Source organism: Trachypithecus francoisi, unplaced genomic scaffold (genome assembly GCF_009764315.1).
Source record: "Trachypithecus francoisi isolate TF-2019V2 unplaced genomic scaffold, Tfra_2.0 Lachesis_group4, whole genome shotgun sequence".
Classification (NCBI taxonomy): domain Eukaryota; kingdom Metazoa; phylum Chordata; class Mammalia; order Primates; family Cercopithecidae; genus Trachypithecus; species Trachypithecus francoisi.
In genome coordinates this window covers 8,458,929-8,477,731 of record NW_022681469.1, presented here as the reverse complement: position 1 = coordinate 8,477,731, position 18,803 = coordinate 8,458,929, and the positions used below count along the sequence as shown (strand labels likewise).

The following is an 18,803-nucleotide window of genomic DNA, read 5'->3' as shown; positions in this document are numbered from 1 at the left end:
TAGATGCCAGGTCAGTGTCCCATCAGGACTGCCTCTAAATGCATGTGGTCCAGGGGGTTGTTATCTTGAATCCAGGGCCCTACAGAGACAAGATTCTGTCTCCCTGGAGATGACCTGTGTCAGCCCCCAGGGAGCACCCCCATTGCACACACCCAGACCTAGATATAGGGGCAGCCCTGTGGGCCTGGGCATGCAGACAGACCCAGATTCCTGTGCAGGCACGCCTGTACATGTCCAGACATGAACACAGGATACAGCAAGTAACAGTTACACCCTCCCAGCACCACTGGAGTCTCTTCAGGATAATTATTTATTATTCATAGTCATCAGCATCTTCATTAATTATTCATATGATCCTTAATTATTATCCTTAACAATAAGAGCAGTAAATAGCAGAAAAGTCCTTGAGGTGCCTAAGGCCCAGGGCCGGGTGCCTCCGGGCAGTTAGACCAGCTAATGCCCTCAGGGCAGTGGGGGGACCACAGGCCCCACCTACTGCCGGCCCTGCCCCTGCCCCTCTCACTGGGGCCCAGGGGACTGCAGGAGAAGATGGTCCCAAGGGCTGGGGGAGGAGCTGTGCCTTCGAGTTCCTCTCCCCTTCCACGGTCAGGGCCTCCTGAGCAGGGCCTCCAAGGGGAGCGGCCCAGCAGTGCCTTGATCCCTGGGTGAGCCATGTGTCCACACTGGGCAGCCCCACTAACTGCCCGGGTCTGAGCCGTGTCTGTGCAGGGGCTGGGAGGTGAGGGCCCCCAGCTGGCCCGGCAGGGAGAGGCGTCGCGTGGGGCCATCTTGGGGGAGCTCTGGGGCCCCCGGGGGCAGCTCCTCACACGCCATGAACTGGGAAACCTGCAATACACACAGCATGGGCAGGCAAAGAGGCCATGGAGGAGGAGGAATGGGACGGAAAGGGGCAAGAGAAGCTGGGGACAGAGATTGGACAGGAGGATAGGAGGGCCAAGAGGAGAGTCAGGCAGGCAGAGAAGCTGGAGGGGACAAGGAGAAGAGCCAAGGTAGTGAGAGCAGGACAGGGGCCACCAAGGGAAGGCACCAAGGTGGAAGTAGAGAAAGGCATTCTCCAAGAGCAGGAGCCAAACGAGAGAGCTGGGAGCAGGGAAAACCCTAGGCCCTTGTCTCTTCCTGAGGATAGGTGGCCGCTGAGCCCAACCCAACCTGCAATAAGCAGTCTCTGTGTTGGGACAGAAGCTGGGACAGAAAAAGAGACAAGATTCTTTCCTGCAATCCAGAAAGAACTTGGAGACCTAGAAACAGAGGCAGGCTGACGGCCAGGCATCTGAAGGCCAGGGAGAGGGCTGGGGCAGGCGGGAGGGGTTTGTGGGTGCTGAGCGTCTGCTGGTGAGAGCTCTGCGGGGGCGGCTGTGAAGGGAGACTGGCACATTTGCTGACGTGGGCCCTGGTGTCTGCAAACAGGAGCAGGCAGCATATGGGAGGGGGTAGCGGATGCCAAGGGAAGGGGGGAGGGAGCAGATCCCAGGCCGCCTCTGGCAGCCAGAGGAGTCCCCATGGACACAGAGGGTGGCACAGACACCGCCATCCTGCAGAGGCCAGGAACATGCAGGTCCACCCGGGAGAGGACAAGGGGCAACCTAGGCCCATCTCTAACAGAGGGGGCAAAGCAGGCCCAGGAAGTCCTCCCCTGGAGGCTTGACCTCTACACCCTGGGAAATGCCAGGCACCCTCAAGATGACCCTGTGACAGCCAGTGCCAAAGGCAAAGATGGGCAGGAGAGTGAGACCAGGGAGTGTCGCTCACAGAAGGGACCCGGGACCCTGTCTCTAGACATTCTGGCATGCAGCCTCCACCTCCAGGCCTCAGGTTCAGTCAGTTCTCCTTGGAGAGCACCCATGGCTGAGACACAGGCGCCACAGTTGGAGCTGGCTCTTCAGGTGATGCTCAGCGGTCTAGCGGTGGGGGCTGTGGATACTAGGGGAATGAAGCTGCGGGCCACTTAGCCTACAGGTTCCCTGCAGCCAGCTGTCTAGGGGCTTTGGACGGGGGACTCTCCTGCCCTACCCTGAGCCTGCAGCTCCCAAGGCAGCCTTCCTCCAGGAGAACAGGGACGGGAGGAGGGCAGGACAAGGTTCAGGGAGGCTGGACCACAGAGCCCAGTAGAAAGGCAGCAAAGCAGGTTTGGGCTGGAATCGGGGAACAAGTGGGTAGGGGTACATCGAGGAAGCAGGGCTGGAGCTTACCTGAGAAAGCGAGTCCAAGGTGAGGGTGGGGAGGGGGCTGACGGGCAACATTGGGGATGTGGAAGTGGGGCCAGGCCCCGGGGTGGTCACAGCACTGTAGGCGGGCGGGACCAGCGTCATCTGCCTCTGTAGCAGCTGCAGGACAGTGGCCATGTCTGCACTTAGCCGGGTCTCCAGCCTGGAGCAGGAAGCAGGGGATGCTCAGGGAAGTGGGGACACCAGTGAAAGCCTCCGCCGGGAGTGGGGAAGAGGAGGGGGGAGGGGCAGCTGGTCAACCTAGGCCCTCTGCGCTAGAGGTGTGGCAGCCCCCAGTTCGGCTGGGAATGAAAGAAGGGGATCCAGCTGCTGCACGCACAGACAGGCCCTCTCCCTCTACCAGACACTGCCGCCAGGAGCTGGACCAGACTCCAGGGCATGCCCCCACACCCCACCTGCACTCCCTCACCTGTTGAGCTGGCGCTGGAGGGCGTCCAGCCTGCTCTCCACGTCACCCCGGGGCCGCCGACCCGGGCTGGAGAGGGGGATGTTGAGGAGGCTGGGGGTGGGGGCGGGGCATCGAGGGAGCTCCTGGTACTGGCGGCCCCGATTGTCCCCCCAGAAGCTGAAAATGTTGGACACTCCCGAGAAAGCGCCTGCAGCCGGAAAGCAGAGCCGGGTGAGCGGGGTAGACGCCCCGCCACTGCCCCACCCGGTCCTCCCTGGCCTACCACCCAGGTCCTCCCTTGCACGCGCCTGGAGTACCTGACAGGGGATTGCAAGTGTCGCTGCTCTTCTCGCAGTCCTCCATCAGGGGCTCCCCACCCGGCGGCTCTCCGGGGGGCCTGGGGCTGGAGAAGGGCACCAGGCGGAGGGGGCTGGAGCTGCGGCCTGGGCCCTCATCCTCACTGCTCTCAGGGCTGGAGGGGCCACTGGACGGGCTCTCCCCCCACGGCCCCCCCGGCCGGCCCCGGCTACTCGGCCCTGCCCCCGCCCGGCCCGGCCCCAAGGCCGACACCTCCCCTGGCTGCTCCGTGTCTGTGGGAAACAGAGAATGGGCCTCAGAGAGGGGAGGGGAGCGGAGAGGAGGGGGCAAGGGTGGAGGAGGGAACAGGAGCGAGCCTGGGAGAGGACTGGGCAGGACGCCCTGGTTTCTCCCCAGTTGCTGCTTCTGCTATCTTGCACCCACTGTCAAGCCGACCAAGAACTCCCAGGACCCCGACTGCCCAAGCACCGGTAATGGTGCTTTGGGGGTTGGGGGATCTCTGGGACTGCGGGGCCTCCGCCCCATTGTTGGCTCCCTGGCCCTCCTTTGTCCTATGTTATTTCCTCCTCATCGATTCAGGGCAGTGCTCAGAGACCACAGCCCTGTGAGGTCCAAAAACCCTAGGCTTGCCCTGGAGGGTGGAAGAGGGCTTCCTGGAGGAGGTGACAGCCGCAGGGGCCCTGAAAGATGGGCAGCAGCTGGACAGCTGTGGTGTGGAGTGGGCACACTGGAGGAAGGGATGGGAAGGTCTGAGGCCTGGGTAAAGCAGACACGGCCCGCCCCGCCTTCCAGCTCCCAGCCTCACCTTGGCCCCGCCCTCCCCTTTCCTCCCCTCCCCCGCCTCACCCTTGTCCGTGCGCCTGCGGAAGGACAGCTTGCGCTTGCGTTGCCGACTGAAGCCACCCTCTAACTCCGCACTGCCAGGGGAGCCCGGGATCATGTTGGTCTGGAACCAAAATCAGTATCAGGGCCCTTTCGGTGCTCTCCTGCCCCACCAGGGTCAGGCCCCAACCCAAGCTCCCTCCTTAACACAGAAAAAGTAGGGCTGGGCGCCCCAGCTCTGGGGAAACCCTTCCCTGCCCCCAGTGTGACCTCTGCCCCAGGCAAGGATTGAGTTTGGGACTTTTATAGCCTGCTCCATGATACCATTTGACAAACAGGGAAACTGAGACAGAGAAGCATCACGTTCAGTGTCACACAGCAAAGGGGCAGCCACACAGCTGGAAGCAGGAGGATGGGGTCCAGCTCAGGGCAGCCAACTCACATCTCGCAGGTTGAAGGTGATCTCCAGGCTGGACCAGAAGTGGTCGGAGAACTCAGGGTACATGTCCAGCACCTCCAGCAGGTCGTCCCGATGGATCTTGTGTAGGTCACAGTAGGTGAGGGCCCGCACGTCCCCGTTCGACTTGCCAGGCCTTGCATACAGGTTCAGAGGCTCTCCAAAGATGTCATTCTTCCCTGGAGGCCATGGAGAGGACAGGGAGCTCAGCCCCGGGGGGCGGCATCCCCACCCCAGGCAAAGCATGTCCCCTCAGCTGGGTCGCCTGCCAGCTGGCCCCCAACCCACACAACCAGGGAAGCAATTTGCCAGCCCACCCTCCCTCAGCTCCTAGCAGGCAGGACAGTGCCAGAGGGGCCGGCAGAAGGGGCCAGGAGCCCAGGGTCTCCCAGCAAATGAGACCCAGCCGGCAGGACTACCACAAACCCCATGTCCCAAACACCCTCTCAGCCAATCACTGCACCCTTGTAAGCAATGTTCTTCAAACCAAAGATCAGAACACAGTGGTGAATCAAAACCAGCATTTTTTTTTTTTTTTTTTTACTGAAAGAACATACAGTAGTATAGCTTAGCACAGCACAGAACAGAAATGCTAGAATGTACCACATGTAATAAGGCCCAGGGTTATGTAGTGAAACTTTGATTTTCGTTGTGTGGGAGTGTGTATTTGTGTTTGTACAGAGCTGAGAAACAAAATCTAAAATGTCCTACCATAAACCATGGTCGAAAGAGTTTGCTCTATCTGCCCTGAGGCACGCAGGGCCAAAGGAAGGATAGGCAGAGGGGAGGAAGTCCTCAGTGTCCAGACACACCAACAACCCACCCACTGTGCACCCGCAGGGTAGAAAGGAAGTGGGGAGAGGGGGCAGGACTCCCTTTGCTTTGGATATGTCATGGGGCTGGGCATGAGGCTGCAGGGAACCACACGGCCCTTAGTGAAACCAAATGCCCAGCTTCCAGGCTAGCATTTCTTCCTCTACTGCCCAGGCTGGAGGATCTAGATTTGATCCTACTTTAAGGAAGCAAAAAGTGTCTGCTTGTGGTGGATCCTGAAGGGAAGAATGTGGGAACCCCAGAGTTCAGCAGCCCCACCCCACATGGGGCTCCTCTTCATGGCCCCGCTTGGAGGGCCTGAGTTCAGATGAATTAAAGGAGCCCAGTGACCCTGCAGGCAGTCCCAGGTCCACAGCCCCAGTGACTGCATATTCTGAGGGCTCACACCTCTCGAGGCTGCAGAGGGCATTTCCAGTCCAGTGCCCGCCCCCCACCCCATACCCAGGATGGCCACGACGACGTCACCCCGCAGGATCTCGATGGAGCCCCGGGAGATGAAGTACAGGGCGGTGAGCAGGTCCCCAGCATGCACCAGTGTGTCCCCTGGCGGTGCATGTGTGGTCTTGAACTTCATGGCCAGGGCCCGAAGGCAGCCCTTGGTGGCCCCTCGGAAGGGTTTGCAGTGCTGCAGCAGTGAGCGGTTCAGGTGCAGGCAGATGTCAGCCTGCAGGCACTCAGGGAAGCCCTTCAGCACCTGGGGGCGGGGTGGGGGCAGCTCAGCACACCCTCCCTTGGGACCCCCCAACCCACACTCCACTCCACCATCCCACCCCTCCATGTCAGGGAAACCTCATTCTCCAGGCGTGGGAGATCTCGGAAGCATCAGGTGGCCCAGTGTCATGGGAAGGACCTGAAACCCCACTCCAGCTTCACCACCCCTGGCTGAGCACCCTTGGGCTCTAGACCTCCATGTTCTTATTTGTAAGGCATAGAGACCATTCCCACCCTGGGCTGTCATAAGGATTTCACCCCTTCGCCTATGTGATATATAGCTCCTACCCCAAAAGGGGAGCTCTCCAGAGAAGGGGTTCCAAGGGCTTCCGTCTCCTCATGGACAAAAAGGGGCAACATGCCTCCAGGGTCCTTCTTACTACTGACTGTGACCACCTGAGACTTGCTTGCTGTGCCAAGAGGCTCCCCTCTGCCACCCTACTCTTCCCAGCCTGCCACCCACTGGCCACACCCTGGTGGCCTCACCGCATTCATGTCGATGCCGTTGGTGTAGGACCAGGCGTGCTGGAAGTACTCCTCGAGGCGCTGGCGCAGGGGGTTGGGGATCTGGTGGAAGCGGATGAACTCCCGCACCCGCAGCATCTGTGTGTGGTAGCGGGCTGTGCCCGAGTACAGCCGCTGGATGATGGCCGACACGTTGCCGAAGATGCTAGCGTACATGAGGGCTGGGGGCGTGGGCACGTGGGGCTGTCAGCCTCTGCGGGAACCCCACCCACCCACAGGGACCCTGCTCAGGCCCCACACCAGGTCAGTGTCTCAGTCTCAGCATCGACATGCCCACAAGATGCCCTTGTACATCTGCATTCCAGCACACCCCACCCTTCAGTAGTCCCCACCCTGGTGACCCAGCCCCCAAACCATGTCACGATGGTGGCCCCTGGAGTCTCTAAGTCCCAGGGTCCTCACTCTGGCCCGGCTAGCAGCCTCAGTTTCCTCCAACTTGGGTTCCTCCACCGTGGGCTCTCCCCGCCACCCGCCCCTGGGCACACTCACAGCCAATGAGCATGACGCAGATGGAGAAGATCTTCTCTGAGTTGGTGTTGGGAGAGACGTTGCCAAAGCCCACGCTGGTGAGGCTGCTGAAGGTGAAGTAGAGTGCGGTCACATACTTGTCCTTGATGGAGGGGCCGCCCAGGCCACTGCTGTTGTAGGGCTTGCCTATCTGGTCGCCCAGGTTGTGCAGCCAGCCGATGCGGGAGTCCATGTGCGGCTGCTCCATGTTGCCGATGGCGTACCAGATGCAGGCCAGCCAGTGCGCGATAAGCGCGAAGGTGCACATGAGCAAGAACAGCACGGCCGCGCCGTACTCTGAGTAGCGGTCCAGCTTCCGTGCCACGCGCACCAGCCGCAGCAGCCGCGCAGTCTTCAGCAGTCCGATTAGCTGGGGGACAGGGAAGGGGCACATTCTGTTGACGGGGCAAGGGAGGAGGGGAGGTGCTGTGGCCCTCAGAGCAGGCATCAGAGGTCAGATCCCCAAAGACATCCTAGAACCTCCTCCTAAGAGTTGAAGCCCACGCTGGACCCAGCGCACGCGTCTCATTAATCTTAGTGCTAGCTTTGGGACCGAGGCAGCCCCCATAGTGCGGATGAGGAAACAGGGGCACCGAAAGGTGCAGTGATCACTCTAGGGTGCCTGCCCACTCCCACCAGCTTCTAGGGCACTTTGGTGTAGCTACAAAATAATGGCCCCTTGGGGTGGATGAAATAGAAAAAAAGGTGTCGTGTGTGGCCCTCTGCAACCTGCGAGGAGCTTGTACGGAGTGGAGGAGCATAGATTTGCTGGGGTACCCACCATGCCTCTGCAGCTGCCTTGCTACCATGTCTCTCTCCCACTGTCTCTCTCTCTCTCTCTCTCTCTCTCTCTCTTTTTCTCTGTCCTCCTCACCACCCTCTCCACCCCACTACCTCCCACCACCTTCCTGGCCTCTCCTCTCCCCGCACCACCTGCCTCCTTGTTAACCCCACCTCCTCAGAGCCAGAGCCGAAGATGAGCAGGTCGAAGGGGATGGCGGCCACCATGTCGATGAGGAACCAGCCCTTGAAGTAGTGGACGGCGATGCGGCCGGGGTGGCTGACCACCTCCTCGTTGGCATTGACGTAGGTGGTGCGGAAGTTGATGAGAATGTCCACGATGAACATGATGTCCACAATGAGGTCCACCACGGCCAGCGGCTGGCAGGCATAGCCACACTCGGTAGCAGGCGGGCCTTCTTCCGTCTCCTTCAGCAGGAAGGCAGCCGAGTAGGGTGTGAAGACAGCCGTGTAGATGACCAGCAGCAGGATGAGCCAGTCCCACACTGCCTTGAAGGGGCTGTAGTGCAGGATGGTCCAGCGGTGGATGCGCGGTGCCTGCAGCTTGTACTCAGGCAGCACATCGGCGCCCAAGGACAGGACCTGCACGCGGGGAAGGCAGAAGCATGGGTGAGGCAGGCCACGGGACCTCGGGGGCAGGAGCAATGACATCTCTGCCGCGGCCAAGCAGAGTGAGCAGAAGGCCAAAAATGTTTCCCTCAGAATGCCCACCCCTCAGCCAAGCGACCACAGCAAATGGCCGCCCGCAGGTTTGGGCATCATGGTTCCCAAAATGACACACAGCACAGGACTGGCTCCGAACAGTTCCAACAGTTCCCGGCAGACGTTGATTCAGGACACTCAGCAGGAACACCCAGTGCTGCTCCCCACCGGCAATGCAGATGCAGACCTGCCGCTGTGACTGTCCTGAGACACTGGCCCACACCTCCAACCACACACGTCATAGTCTCAGACCAGAAGGGGTTCCAAGGACAACAGCTCCCAGCCTAGGCACCGGCCCCAGGAGCCATAGTCCCAGTCCATTGACTGGTAGTCACTGCAGTTCCTACCAGCCTGTCTTCATGCCACAGGCCCGAGGACACCAGGCAATCAGTCTTGGGTCCCTTGGCTTCCAGGATGAGGAAAGACCAAGACACTCGCCCCCTTCACTTGTATACCTCGCTCCCTCAGACCCCTCTCCACACAGGTCAGGGACAGCCCACAGTCCTCACCTTCCCACCCTCTTACAAAGGGACAAAGAAGACCTAGCCCAGCCGAGAGGAGATGGCACCCAACTTACACAGAGGGATGTGCACACAGGGACTGCTCAGCAGTGACACACACAGCCCCTGTACCAGCTCACACTCACACCCTGCCCCCTCCACACTCACACTCATCAGACAGAGGCAGGCTGGCCATCCAGACCCAGTGACAGCACGCACATCCCTCTTGCTCCCAAGGCAAACTAAGAAGAGCTCCGGCCAGCTTCTCCACAATCCCAGAAGCTTCTGGGTCTCCCTAGAATCCTCTCTCAGACACGCAGCTCAACCCAAAAGCCCCCTCCCCAAGCTCTCCCTGCCATCCCTGGGCAGCCAGCTGAACCCAAGGCCTTGCCCAGCTCCCATGAATTCCAGAGGTGCTGGCCCTGCTCCCAGAAGCACCAACTCCCAGGCCCCCACAGCCTCAGGCTTTTGGGTTGGGGAGGCTATAGTGGGTGAGTCCCAAAGACTCCTTCATACTCAAGCTGGGCTTGCCCAAGACACCTTCATAGATGGCGCTGCTTGGAGAACATTTCCTTAGAGGAAATAACTAGAAGTTAAGATGGGTCGTAAAGATCTGACCACCCTGGGGTGGACAGAGGGCCTCCAGAGGTACCAGATGGGCTGCAGGAGCAGCTGAGGCCTAGGGCAGGGAGGGAACACATGGACAGGCTCCCAGGCTCCATTTCTGCTCTACCTGCTGCATGCCCAGCTCCTTAAGGCAGACAGCAATTGCCCACGGGTGGGGATCCCTTCAGTGATCAAGTGGGGACTGGAGAAAAAAAAAAAAAAAACAACTAGCCAGGCCCCTGCTGACAAGGGGGCCGAAGAAGGTAGCTGCCCCTGGATAGGACTCTTCTCTGTGCCTGAGAGGTCAAGCCTCTGGGCAGAGGTGTCAGGACCACCCCTAACAGCAGTGACCTTACCCTACCCCTGAGTCTGCACACAGCATGAGCAACATTGCCCAGGGCACAAACTCACACGTGCACGGGGCACACCTCGTCCTGACAGGGGCCAGTCCCAGCTCTTCAGCCACCAGCTCACCTATGGCCTTGGGCCAGGTCTGTCCCCCCAAGCCTGTTGTCCTATAGAATACTGAAGCTGGCTTGCTTAAGTCAAACCCTGGCTCCTCAGCTGTGGGTGGGAAGACCTACCTGTACCTGTCCCCCAGCTGGAAAGAGCATATGAGCCAAGGCAGAATGCTCAGGTGTGGGGCGGCAGGGGCAGGGATGGGATTCCCAGACTCAGCCCTGAGCCACCTCCCACTCCTCCTCCACTGTTGGCCCAAGCCCACCCCAGGTTCTGACAAGAGAGCTGCTGGATGGCTCCCAGGAGGTAACGGAGTAGTGCATGGCCCAGCCACCACGCGTCGGCCGCCCATGAAGAGATGCGCCAGGTGCCTCAGCTCAGCGCACCCTCACCACCCACACAGTGGCTTCCGCATATTCCAGCCTCCTCGACTCCCCACAACAGCACAAGCCTCCCTTGCCCACCGGGTCCAATCCCAGCACACAGAGCAAGGGAGCCCCAGTGCCTCCATGCCAGGCCCAGCTGCTGCCTGCCGGCTTCTCACGGTCCTGCCTATGGGCTCCTTCTCCCCACTCTGCCTCCCCAGCATCTCTCTGGGCATCCGTCTCATTCCTGTCATCTCCCCACTTTGCATTTTGAGCTCTAGGACTGTGGGCCATGGCAGCCACAGGGGAGGGGAAGTCCCGGCAAGGGAAGCTATGTAAGCCCAGCCTGGGAGGGAATGAGAGCAGGAGCCAAGCGTGGGTGAGCAGGGCCAGGCCCCATGGCTCCCAAAGCTTCCTGCTTCCCAGCAGCCCTCTCCCCAGCCTGGAGCCAGAGCCCTCGGGCCAGCCACCTGTCTCAGTGCCCCAGCCCCAGAAAGAAGAGGAAGGACCGGGTGTCACCTACCTCCTGGGCCACGAGGCTAGAGATGCGCACTGCCCGCCTCACCCGGCCTTTCTGGGCCCTGGGCCACAGAGCCCCTGTCCTGCTCGCCTTCCCAGCTGGGGCCGCCATGGACGACTTGGCACCCTGCAGCCTGCCTGCCCTGGGGCCTGAGGGCCCGACCAGTGCCTCACCTGCACCCCAGCAGCAGTCCCAGCCCAGGCTGCACCCCCGAGGCTGGCCGACTGGTAGCCAGGGCAGACTCTGGCATGAAGCCAGGGTGGTTGGGGCTGGGCCCCGGGGCTGGGGTCACCCTGGCAGTAAGCATGGACAGCAGCCTGCCTGGCTCGAATTGCCCATGGCCCCGTGGTGTGGGCCCTGCTGCCAGGGTGCCGCGCTCTGCCCGCCCGCCAGCCCAGTAGCGGCCGCACTCAGAACCTCGGCTCCTCCAGCCGGCCCCTCCTCCTCCCCACCCCCACCCCGCCACACTGGGCTCCCCCGCCCCACCGGTGCCCGGCCAGCGGCCCCCTCCCCGGCAGCCTGCCCGGGCTCCTGCAGCGGCGCTCCCGCAGCCTGAGCCCCACCCCCTCCGCCAGCAGCCGGGCCTGTCACCGCAGATTAATGGTCTCCCTGACACCCCCGCCCAGCCGGTCCAGTGCTGAGCCAGCCAGAGTCAGACAGAGACACCCAGAGATGGAGAGACTGCTGGTGACTGGCAGGAACACACACGCCTGCCGACACATACAGGCGCACATGCACAGACCCACCACAACTCACGGGCACATGCAGCAAGGACAGGAGCAGGGCAGATGCCAGGGGCTCAGGTGGGAACCAAGAGAGAGGCAAGGGAGGAGGGAGAGAGGGGTAGGCGGCCAGATAAGGGCCTGGGGCAAGGGGGAGTGTTCTGGAGTCAAAGCCAATGGGCTGGAGACCTGGCGGGGACCCAGAGAGCCAGGCGATGGGAGCAGGGCCAGGAGGCTGCCAAGGTAGCCGGGCAGCTCCCTCACATGGGCCAACCAGGCAGCTGCTGTGGAAGGGGCAGAAGGGGACAGCTTGGGACAGGAGTCCCCCACATTATCCCAGGCTTCTCATTCACTGCAGGTATCCACACTCCTAACGCACCCACCCCAGCTCCCAAAGGCTAAGGTGTGGGGTGGATGAGGCCATGGAGGGGTCGCAGGTCCTCTTGCTGCCAGGAGGACCCCAAACCCAGGAGGGGACAGAAGACCAGGCTGGCTAATGCCTCCAAGGCTGAGGGGTCTTCTCTGGTCCAGGATTCAGGGACCTGACCCATATCTTTGTACCAACCGCCATCCAGTCCCCTCCCCATGAGAAGGAACTTGCTTCTCCCATGCTTTCGGGACATAGTTGGGCCCTTCGAGGCCATCCCGGCCATCCCCACAGGACTGGGGCCCGCCCTCTGCCTGGCGCATCACCTTGGCCTAGAAGAATCAGGACCCTCCTGTCCTTGACCTCTGTGACCCCTTCTCATTTGAAGCCTCCCAGTTGGCGTGGCCCCTAGTACTCCCTTCACACAGCCTGCAGCCAGACGTTTCATGTCCCTCAGGCCGCCTTCCCCCTTTGCTACTGGCCCTCTCATGCCCCCAGCCTCAACTGTCCTGTCCTCACTCTGTGCCCTGAAGGCACACACCCCATCCACCAATCCTCCCCATCTGCTGTCCCCAGCCCTTCCCCAGGCCCCTCCAGGGCCCCTCTCCAGAACTTCTCGGACTGTCCCCTCTCCCACAACCCCAGCTCTGGAATAGATCGCCAACCCCAGCCCTCAGGTCTGCCTCCTTCCAAGAGGCCTTCACTGGCTAGCCCCCTCCACCCGGCTCTGGACCACAGCCCACTCCCACCCCCTCTCCAAGCTCCTCCAAGGTGAGAGGAGAGCCCAGTCGCTGGGCACCTACCTGGGTGACCTTCTCGGTGACATTGTGGGTTCGCTCCTTTATCTTGGGTGCTATGATCTCACGGTCACTGGTGGGCGAAGCCAAGAAGGGGTCACCCTTGAGGTCCACAAAGTTGAGGGTGATTTGGGGAATCTTGCTGATGGTGCGGTAGCGCACGAGGTCGGAGTCTGAGGTGGAGTTGAGCAAGCCACTGCGCAGGGGGTGCATGGCCCCTAGGTGGAGAGGCAACATGGTCAGGCCAGCAGGCCGAAGGCCCCAGGCCAGGCAGGCCACCCACAGACCAAGAGTGGAGACCAGGCCCTGCACAGTCAGGAGTCCCTGGGAGTCCAGGGGAGTCACAAGAAACAAGGGAGGTCAGACCCCGCGCACCACTCTAAGGAAACAGCCAGGAGACAGCCCTGTGACCAGGAAGAAGAGGAGGAAACGGTCTGCCCCAGGACACTGGCAGGCAGAGGGCCAGGTGGTGTTCCAAGGCCGGGCGCGTCTCCTCCCCAGGGCATCCCTGCTCCAGGCCGTCCCGGGACAGCCAGTCCAGGGACCCACGAGGGCTCTGGGAGTGGAAGAATGTAATGGGATGAATGGACATTTAATAGCGCAACAGGCCACTTAATGGAATTAAATAAGTGCTTAATGGGATTTCCATCTCCCAGGCACCCAGGACGTAGTGGAAAGGTCGGAAGCTGAGGGCCGAGAATGCAGCAAGCCTGGCAGGCGAGGAAGCGTGGACTGGGGCGGAACTGGTCCTGTGGCGCCCTCACCGGTGCTGGCATGGCGCGGTGGCGGGGGCAGCGCCCCGGCGCGCATGGCCTCGATGTCGTCGGCGGACGAGGCGCGGCGCACGCTGGCGCAGCTCTCTCGGGAGCGCGTCCGGGCCAGGCTGCAGCTGGAGCCTGAAGCGTCGGGGTTGAGGCTGTGCGCGCGGGGCGATGGGAGCGGGCCGGGCGCGCTGTGGGGCGGAGAGCCGGGGCCCACCAGCGCGCGCCGCTCCTCCGCGGGCCCAAGCCCTGCCACGTGGTTGTCCATGGCCGTCACTTCGTCCAGGGCCAGGGACTCGCTGCTGGGTGCCGCGGGCGTCAGGTCCACGTCCACCACCACGGCCCCGGGGGCGCCCCCGCCGCCTGCGCCGCCCGACCGCACCGACGACTCCCGGGCCGTCAGCGCCAGCAGCGCGGGCAGCTTCAGGCGGAAGGTCTTGGCGCGGCCTGCGGAAGAGGAGAGGCATGTGGCCGTGGGAACCGCGAGCAGCCCTGGAGTGGGCAAGGCCTGGGAAATAGAGCCCCAGCCACTGGGTAAGGGAAAGAGGGGAACGGGCAACCCTCCAACCCCGCTCCCATGCACAATATTTTGACCTCGAGTCTCAAAAATCATTCTAGAATCCAGTCATCATAAAAAGCTGTATCTGAAGCGACACTTCAGGGCGGATTCCATAAATCATCCCTGTCTCTCACACCGGTCGCTGGGTGCCAGCGTCCCCATTTTAGACATGAGGAAGTGTGGCCACAAAGGCGTCATGTCACTCTCTGGAGGTCACATAGCCAGTGGGTGGGGCCTGTGCCTAAGTGGGCGAAGCAATGCCAGGGGCCCTGCCGTTCAGGTGGCATCCGATGAACAGGTAGGGCCAGTGTTACTGACATTGTCATTTTAGAGTGTGAGAAACCAAGAGGTGAGCACTTTCGTCATGATGCTGAGGGAAAGATTAAAATTAAGCCAAAAAGGGCGTCCTGACAGAGGAGGAGGCTCAGAGCCTTTGTTGTCAAGGGGATGGTCCAGCCCAGGTGGGCATTCCCTCAAAGCCTCTCCTCAGCTAGCCCAGACCCCCAGGAAACTTGGCCAGTCCATGAACAAGGACCAGATGGCAGAAACTACACAGAGCTGAGTCCATGGGACACAGCTTCCTACTGTGTCAAGGAGCTGCTCCCAGGTGGTCATGTTCCCCACCCCTGGGCTGCTCAAGCCAGACTAGAGAGAGGACCACTCCCAGGGGATGCTGGGATCGGAAGCCCTCTAGGTGAGGCTAAGGAAACGGTGCTAGCCCATGCCAAGGACCTGTGATTCTGGGCCCTGCCATTCCACCCCCGTATGTCCATCCTGGGCCAGGGGAACCAGGCCACATCCTCAGGGTACAGGGTTCACTTCCCACCTCCAAAGGGACCCCCCCACCCAACCACTACATCCTCCCTTCCTGCACAGTGTTGACCTCCGACAGCTCACAGCCCCAGAGAAGTAAGACCACGAACCCCTGAGCCTGCCCTAAAGCAAGTACACCTACCTGGGGCCAGCCAGCTGGTGGGGGGGCCCCGGTGATTGGTGTCATGAGCCGGGGACCCCACCATGTCCTTCTCCATCACCACCTCGAAATTGAGGATGAACATGATGACAGCCCCATCCTCGTTCTTCACGGGCACCACATCCACCAGACATAGGAAGCAGCTCCCTGTGGAGTGGGAGGACATAGCTCCCTTGGCACCCTCTCAGTGGGCAGAGCAGAAAGCCTGGAGCCCAAGTGGGCCCTTCCACTTCTGCCTCCTCATATGGCCCTTCCTCTCCAGGATCTCCCGTCCTGATCCCCCACCCAGCCATGTGCCTGCCACCCTTATGGCTCCCCTCAATCTGTCTGCCCCAGCTTGTTGCTACTGGACTCCCCTACCCCTCTCTCTGCCTGTGTGATTTATCTAGCTCTTTCCTAGGTGCACTTTCTCTCATCCTGGCTATGATCCTTCTTCCCCTCTTTGATCTCATTTCCTCCCTATCTCATTTCCTCATATCCTCCCAGCACCTCTGCCTTTCCCTCACATGAGGCGCTGTAGCACAGTGCTTAAGTCCACAGACTAAGGCCTACGATCTCTGGGTTCATAGCCCGGATCTGCTACTTAATCACTTATGCATTTTTTCCTAAATTATTTAACATCCCTGTGCCTCATTTTTTCTATCTACAAAATGGGAAGAAGAATAATTTTTTCTTTTAAAAATTTTTTAACTTTTTAATTGACACAATAATTGTACATATTTATGGGGTACACAATGATGCTGTGATACTCATAGTGTATATAATTCTTTTCTTACGACTTATAAAGATTAACCAAGTCAGCACATGCTGAGTGCTTAGGCAATGCCTGGCGTATGCTGCACACTACAGACGGTTAGCTGTTACTATCTGTCTCCGTCTCTGTTCTCTCTAGATTAGCACCAGCCGTTGTGTCAGCACACAAGATAAGGACAGACGTTGAAAGCAAGAGTTTCAAAAACTTTACAGCAATTTGGCATCGCCATAATATCCACGCATGTGCTCTTGTATTTCACAGATGTACCAGCCTATAACATATTAGCATTAAAGAAAACTGATCCTTCACCAAAGAGTCTAAGAAGCACTGCTTCTAGATCTTTCATCTTCGCCTCGCCTCGCATTTCCCTTGATCTTTGATTTTTTCTTTTCTAGTCTCTCTCTGTCCACCAAAGGACCTGTACCAGATGAGGTCAGTCCCCCAGGCCAAGTGCACCTGGTCTCCCTCAGCTCCCTGTTGAGCACATGGGCCCCACGCCCTCCCATGCTGATTTCTGAAGGAGCCCCTTTTAGGCCAAGCACTCAGTTCCACCTAAGACCAAGCTCAGAACCTCCTGCTCACAGGAAGTCCTTAATGAAACCAGAAGGCAGTTAACATACTGCTCCAGCTCCTCTATGGCCCCCCAGGGACCCACCAGGCAGGCTCCTCATCTCCCACTCTCCCTAGGGAGCCTCTTCCTTCCTCTCGGCTCCCCCTCTGCTCAGCTGTCTTCTCTGCCTCCCAGTGTCTCCCGTCCCTACCGAAGTGCCTAGCGCCTAGAGTCATAAGCCCTGGGGCCAGCACTGGCTGGTGGTGTCAGTGACAGGCCATGTTAACAGGGAGGCTGCAGGCATGGGGGAGAGGCAAGGGTGATGAACCATGCAGTCCTGCTCCATCTTAGCAACCCAGCCTCCCTTTGTTTTTTTTTTGTTTTTTTTTGTTTTTTTGAGACAGGGTTTCACTCTGTCGCCCAGGGTGGAGTGCAGCAGCATGATCTTGGCTCACTGCAACCTCTGCCTCCCAGGTTCAAGCGATTCTCCTGCCTCAGCCTTCCAAGTAGCTGGGACTACAGCTGCATGCTACCACGCCCAGCTGACTTTTGTATATTTTGATAGAGACAGGGTTTTCACTGTGTTGGTCTCGAACTCCTGGCCTCAAGTGATCTGCCCGCCTCAGCCTCCCAAAGTGCGAGGATTACAGGTGTGAGCCACCACACCCAGCCTCTCCTCACCTTTCTACCTCCCAGAACCTCCCTGGCTCACCCCTACTCCTGATCTCAAACCCACAGCAGGGGCGATGGTGGTGGTGCTATGAGTCAAGGGAGAGGCCAGCAACAGAGGCCGGTAACTTGGAGGCGGCGCCACCCCTGGGACTTGGAGCTGGTGCTTGAAGCCTGTCAGTGAGGCCAAGGGGCTGTGTGCTGGGGAGGCAGGGAGCAGGCCAGGTGGGAAGGGCCTGATACACAGCAGATGCTGGCCAGGCTCAGGGATTCTAACCAGCTGGGGATTCATCTAGGGGAACGAGGTCCTCTGAAACCAGCTTAAACAGGATGGCACTAGGTGAAGGGGCTCTCTGCCCCACCCCTCAGCCCTTCCACTCACCACATCCCAGACGCTCACAGCTCTGCCCAAGGGCCCTGAGCTCCGGGGCTCTGTCTGGGTCTCCCTGCAGCAGCCACTCTTGTCCCCTGACCTCCGGCCTCTGACACACAGCTGTGGTGCTGGAAGCTGCAGGGGGCTGGGCCCAGCTGGAGACCATTTGGCACCCAGACAGCCTGCCTGGAGTTTATGCCCTAATATGGTGATGGCCGGCAGCGGCCTGAACAGGGATGCGCCTCATCAGGACTGAAGAGAGGCTGGAGACCAGGGAGCCTTAGCCCTGGAGACCCAGCACCCACCCCAGGGACCACAGCCAGCCAGGCCCTCGAACCTAAGTCCTCACCAGGGAGCTTGCCTCAGAGAAACCTAGAGTCTGGAGCCAAGATGAACCCAACCTTCAGAATGGGCTGGAGACTCTGTCCCCAGCACAGGGCCCCGGAAATTCCAACCTTGAGACCTCAGCACCCCGTCCCCTCTTCAGCTCAAGCTGCTCAGCAAGTGAGCCCAGAATGGCATTCTGAAGCCCACCTAGTCCTGGACCCCACATCTCAAAACCCCTCGCCAGGGTCACAGAAACTCTAGGTATACACCATCTCGCAGCACAAGCCTGTGCCTCACACTTAAACACGAGAGAGAGAGAGAGAGGAGAGAGAGAGAGAGAGAGAGAGAGGAGGGAGAGAGAGGAGTGTCTGTTGGTCCTCTTCCTTTGTCGAGATTCAAGAAATTTTTCCTTTCAAAATAACCCTGTCAAAGGCCTGGTTATTCCAAAAATGTGAACTGGAGCCCTGCCTGAAGGCAGGGGCCGAGACAGGGGAGATCTAGCGATCATCAAGGGGATGTGGAAGGAAGGAAAGTGGGGCCCCAGATAGGCCTGGGCTCTTGGAGGCACTGCATCCGACCACCCTGCCGGGTCAGCTGGGGCTTCTGTAAACTGCCACATCACCTGCTCCCAGCTCTTCAGCCAGGCCTCCCAGTCAGACGCCATCCCACCACTGCTTGGGTTATGGGGGGGTGGGAGTGCCTTCATTTGCCCCGGTGCCCACCTACTCCAGACCCCTAGGCCCTCGCTCTGCTCCCTTCTCCCTCCGACTCGCCCTGGCTCCTGCCAGTGGCCCAGCTCCCCAGGACAGAGACGAAGGATCCAGCTGCTGCAGTCTGCAGTTCCGCTGAGAGCCACTCCGTGGCAGGCACAGCCCACACTCCCGAGGCAGCCAACACTGGAGCACTCGGGGGCAGCCAGGACAGACAAGGAGGGTGGAGGGGGTGCAAGAGGGGAGAAAGTTCCCAGTCTCAAAGGGAGGGGGCATGGGCTGTGGAGTCAGGTGGCCTCTGCACATTGCGTTAGAATGACTTTGGCCCAGTCACTTACCAGCCCAGAGCCCCAGGGCGCTCATCTGCAACACAGGGTGATCCTGCCCACCCCCCAGGGCTGTGGGGGTGAAACGGCCTAAGATATGTGAAGCTCAGAGCCTGGCTTGAGGTCTCCATAAGCTTGAGACAGAAGAGAGGCA

At 60.1% G+C, this 18,803-nt stretch overlaps 1 protein-coding gene across 5 annotated transcripts in view; it reads right to left on the bottom strand.

Moving 5' to 3' along the window:
* Nucleotides 1–287: 287 nt before the first annotated feature.
* Nucleotides 288–18,803, bottom strand: part of KCNH2 (potassium voltage-gated channel subfamily H member 2) — a 33,352-nt gene continuing 14,836 nt past the window's right edge. For 2 of the 5 annotated variants that reach the window (XM_033193037.1, XM_033193039.1), the window contains exons 3-15: nt 14,923–15,087; nt 13,412–13,855; nt 12,654–12,865; nt 7,763–8,191; nt 6,791–7,178; nt 6,263–6,462; nt 5,507–5,759; nt 4,217–4,410; nt 3,799–3,898; nt 2,952–3,224; nt 2,656–2,842; nt 2,211–2,388; nt 292–846 (exon numbers count right to left, since the gene is read on the bottom strand). In XM_033193037.1, coding sequence (XP_033048928.1) covers nt 697–846; nt 2,211–2,388; nt 2,656–2,842; nt 2,952–3,224; nt 3,799–3,898; nt 4,217–4,410; nt 5,507–5,759; nt 6,263–6,462; nt 6,791–7,178; nt 7,763–8,191; nt 12,654–12,865; nt 13,412–13,855; nt 14,923–15,087 — 3,173 coding nt within the window. In that variant the 3' untranslated portion in view covers nt 292–696. Of the gene's footprint in view, nt 847–2,210; nt 2,389–2,655; nt 2,843–2,951; nt 3,225–3,798; nt 3,899–4,216; nt 4,411–4,754; nt 5,760–6,262; nt 6,463–6,790; nt 7,179–7,762; nt 8,192–10,764; nt 11,269–12,653; nt 12,866–13,411; nt 13,856–14,922; nt 15,088–17,295; nt 17,468–18,803 lie in introns of those variants that run through there. The other 3 variants (XM_033193040.1, XM_033193041.1, XM_033193042.1) reach the window with 3 other exon arrangements.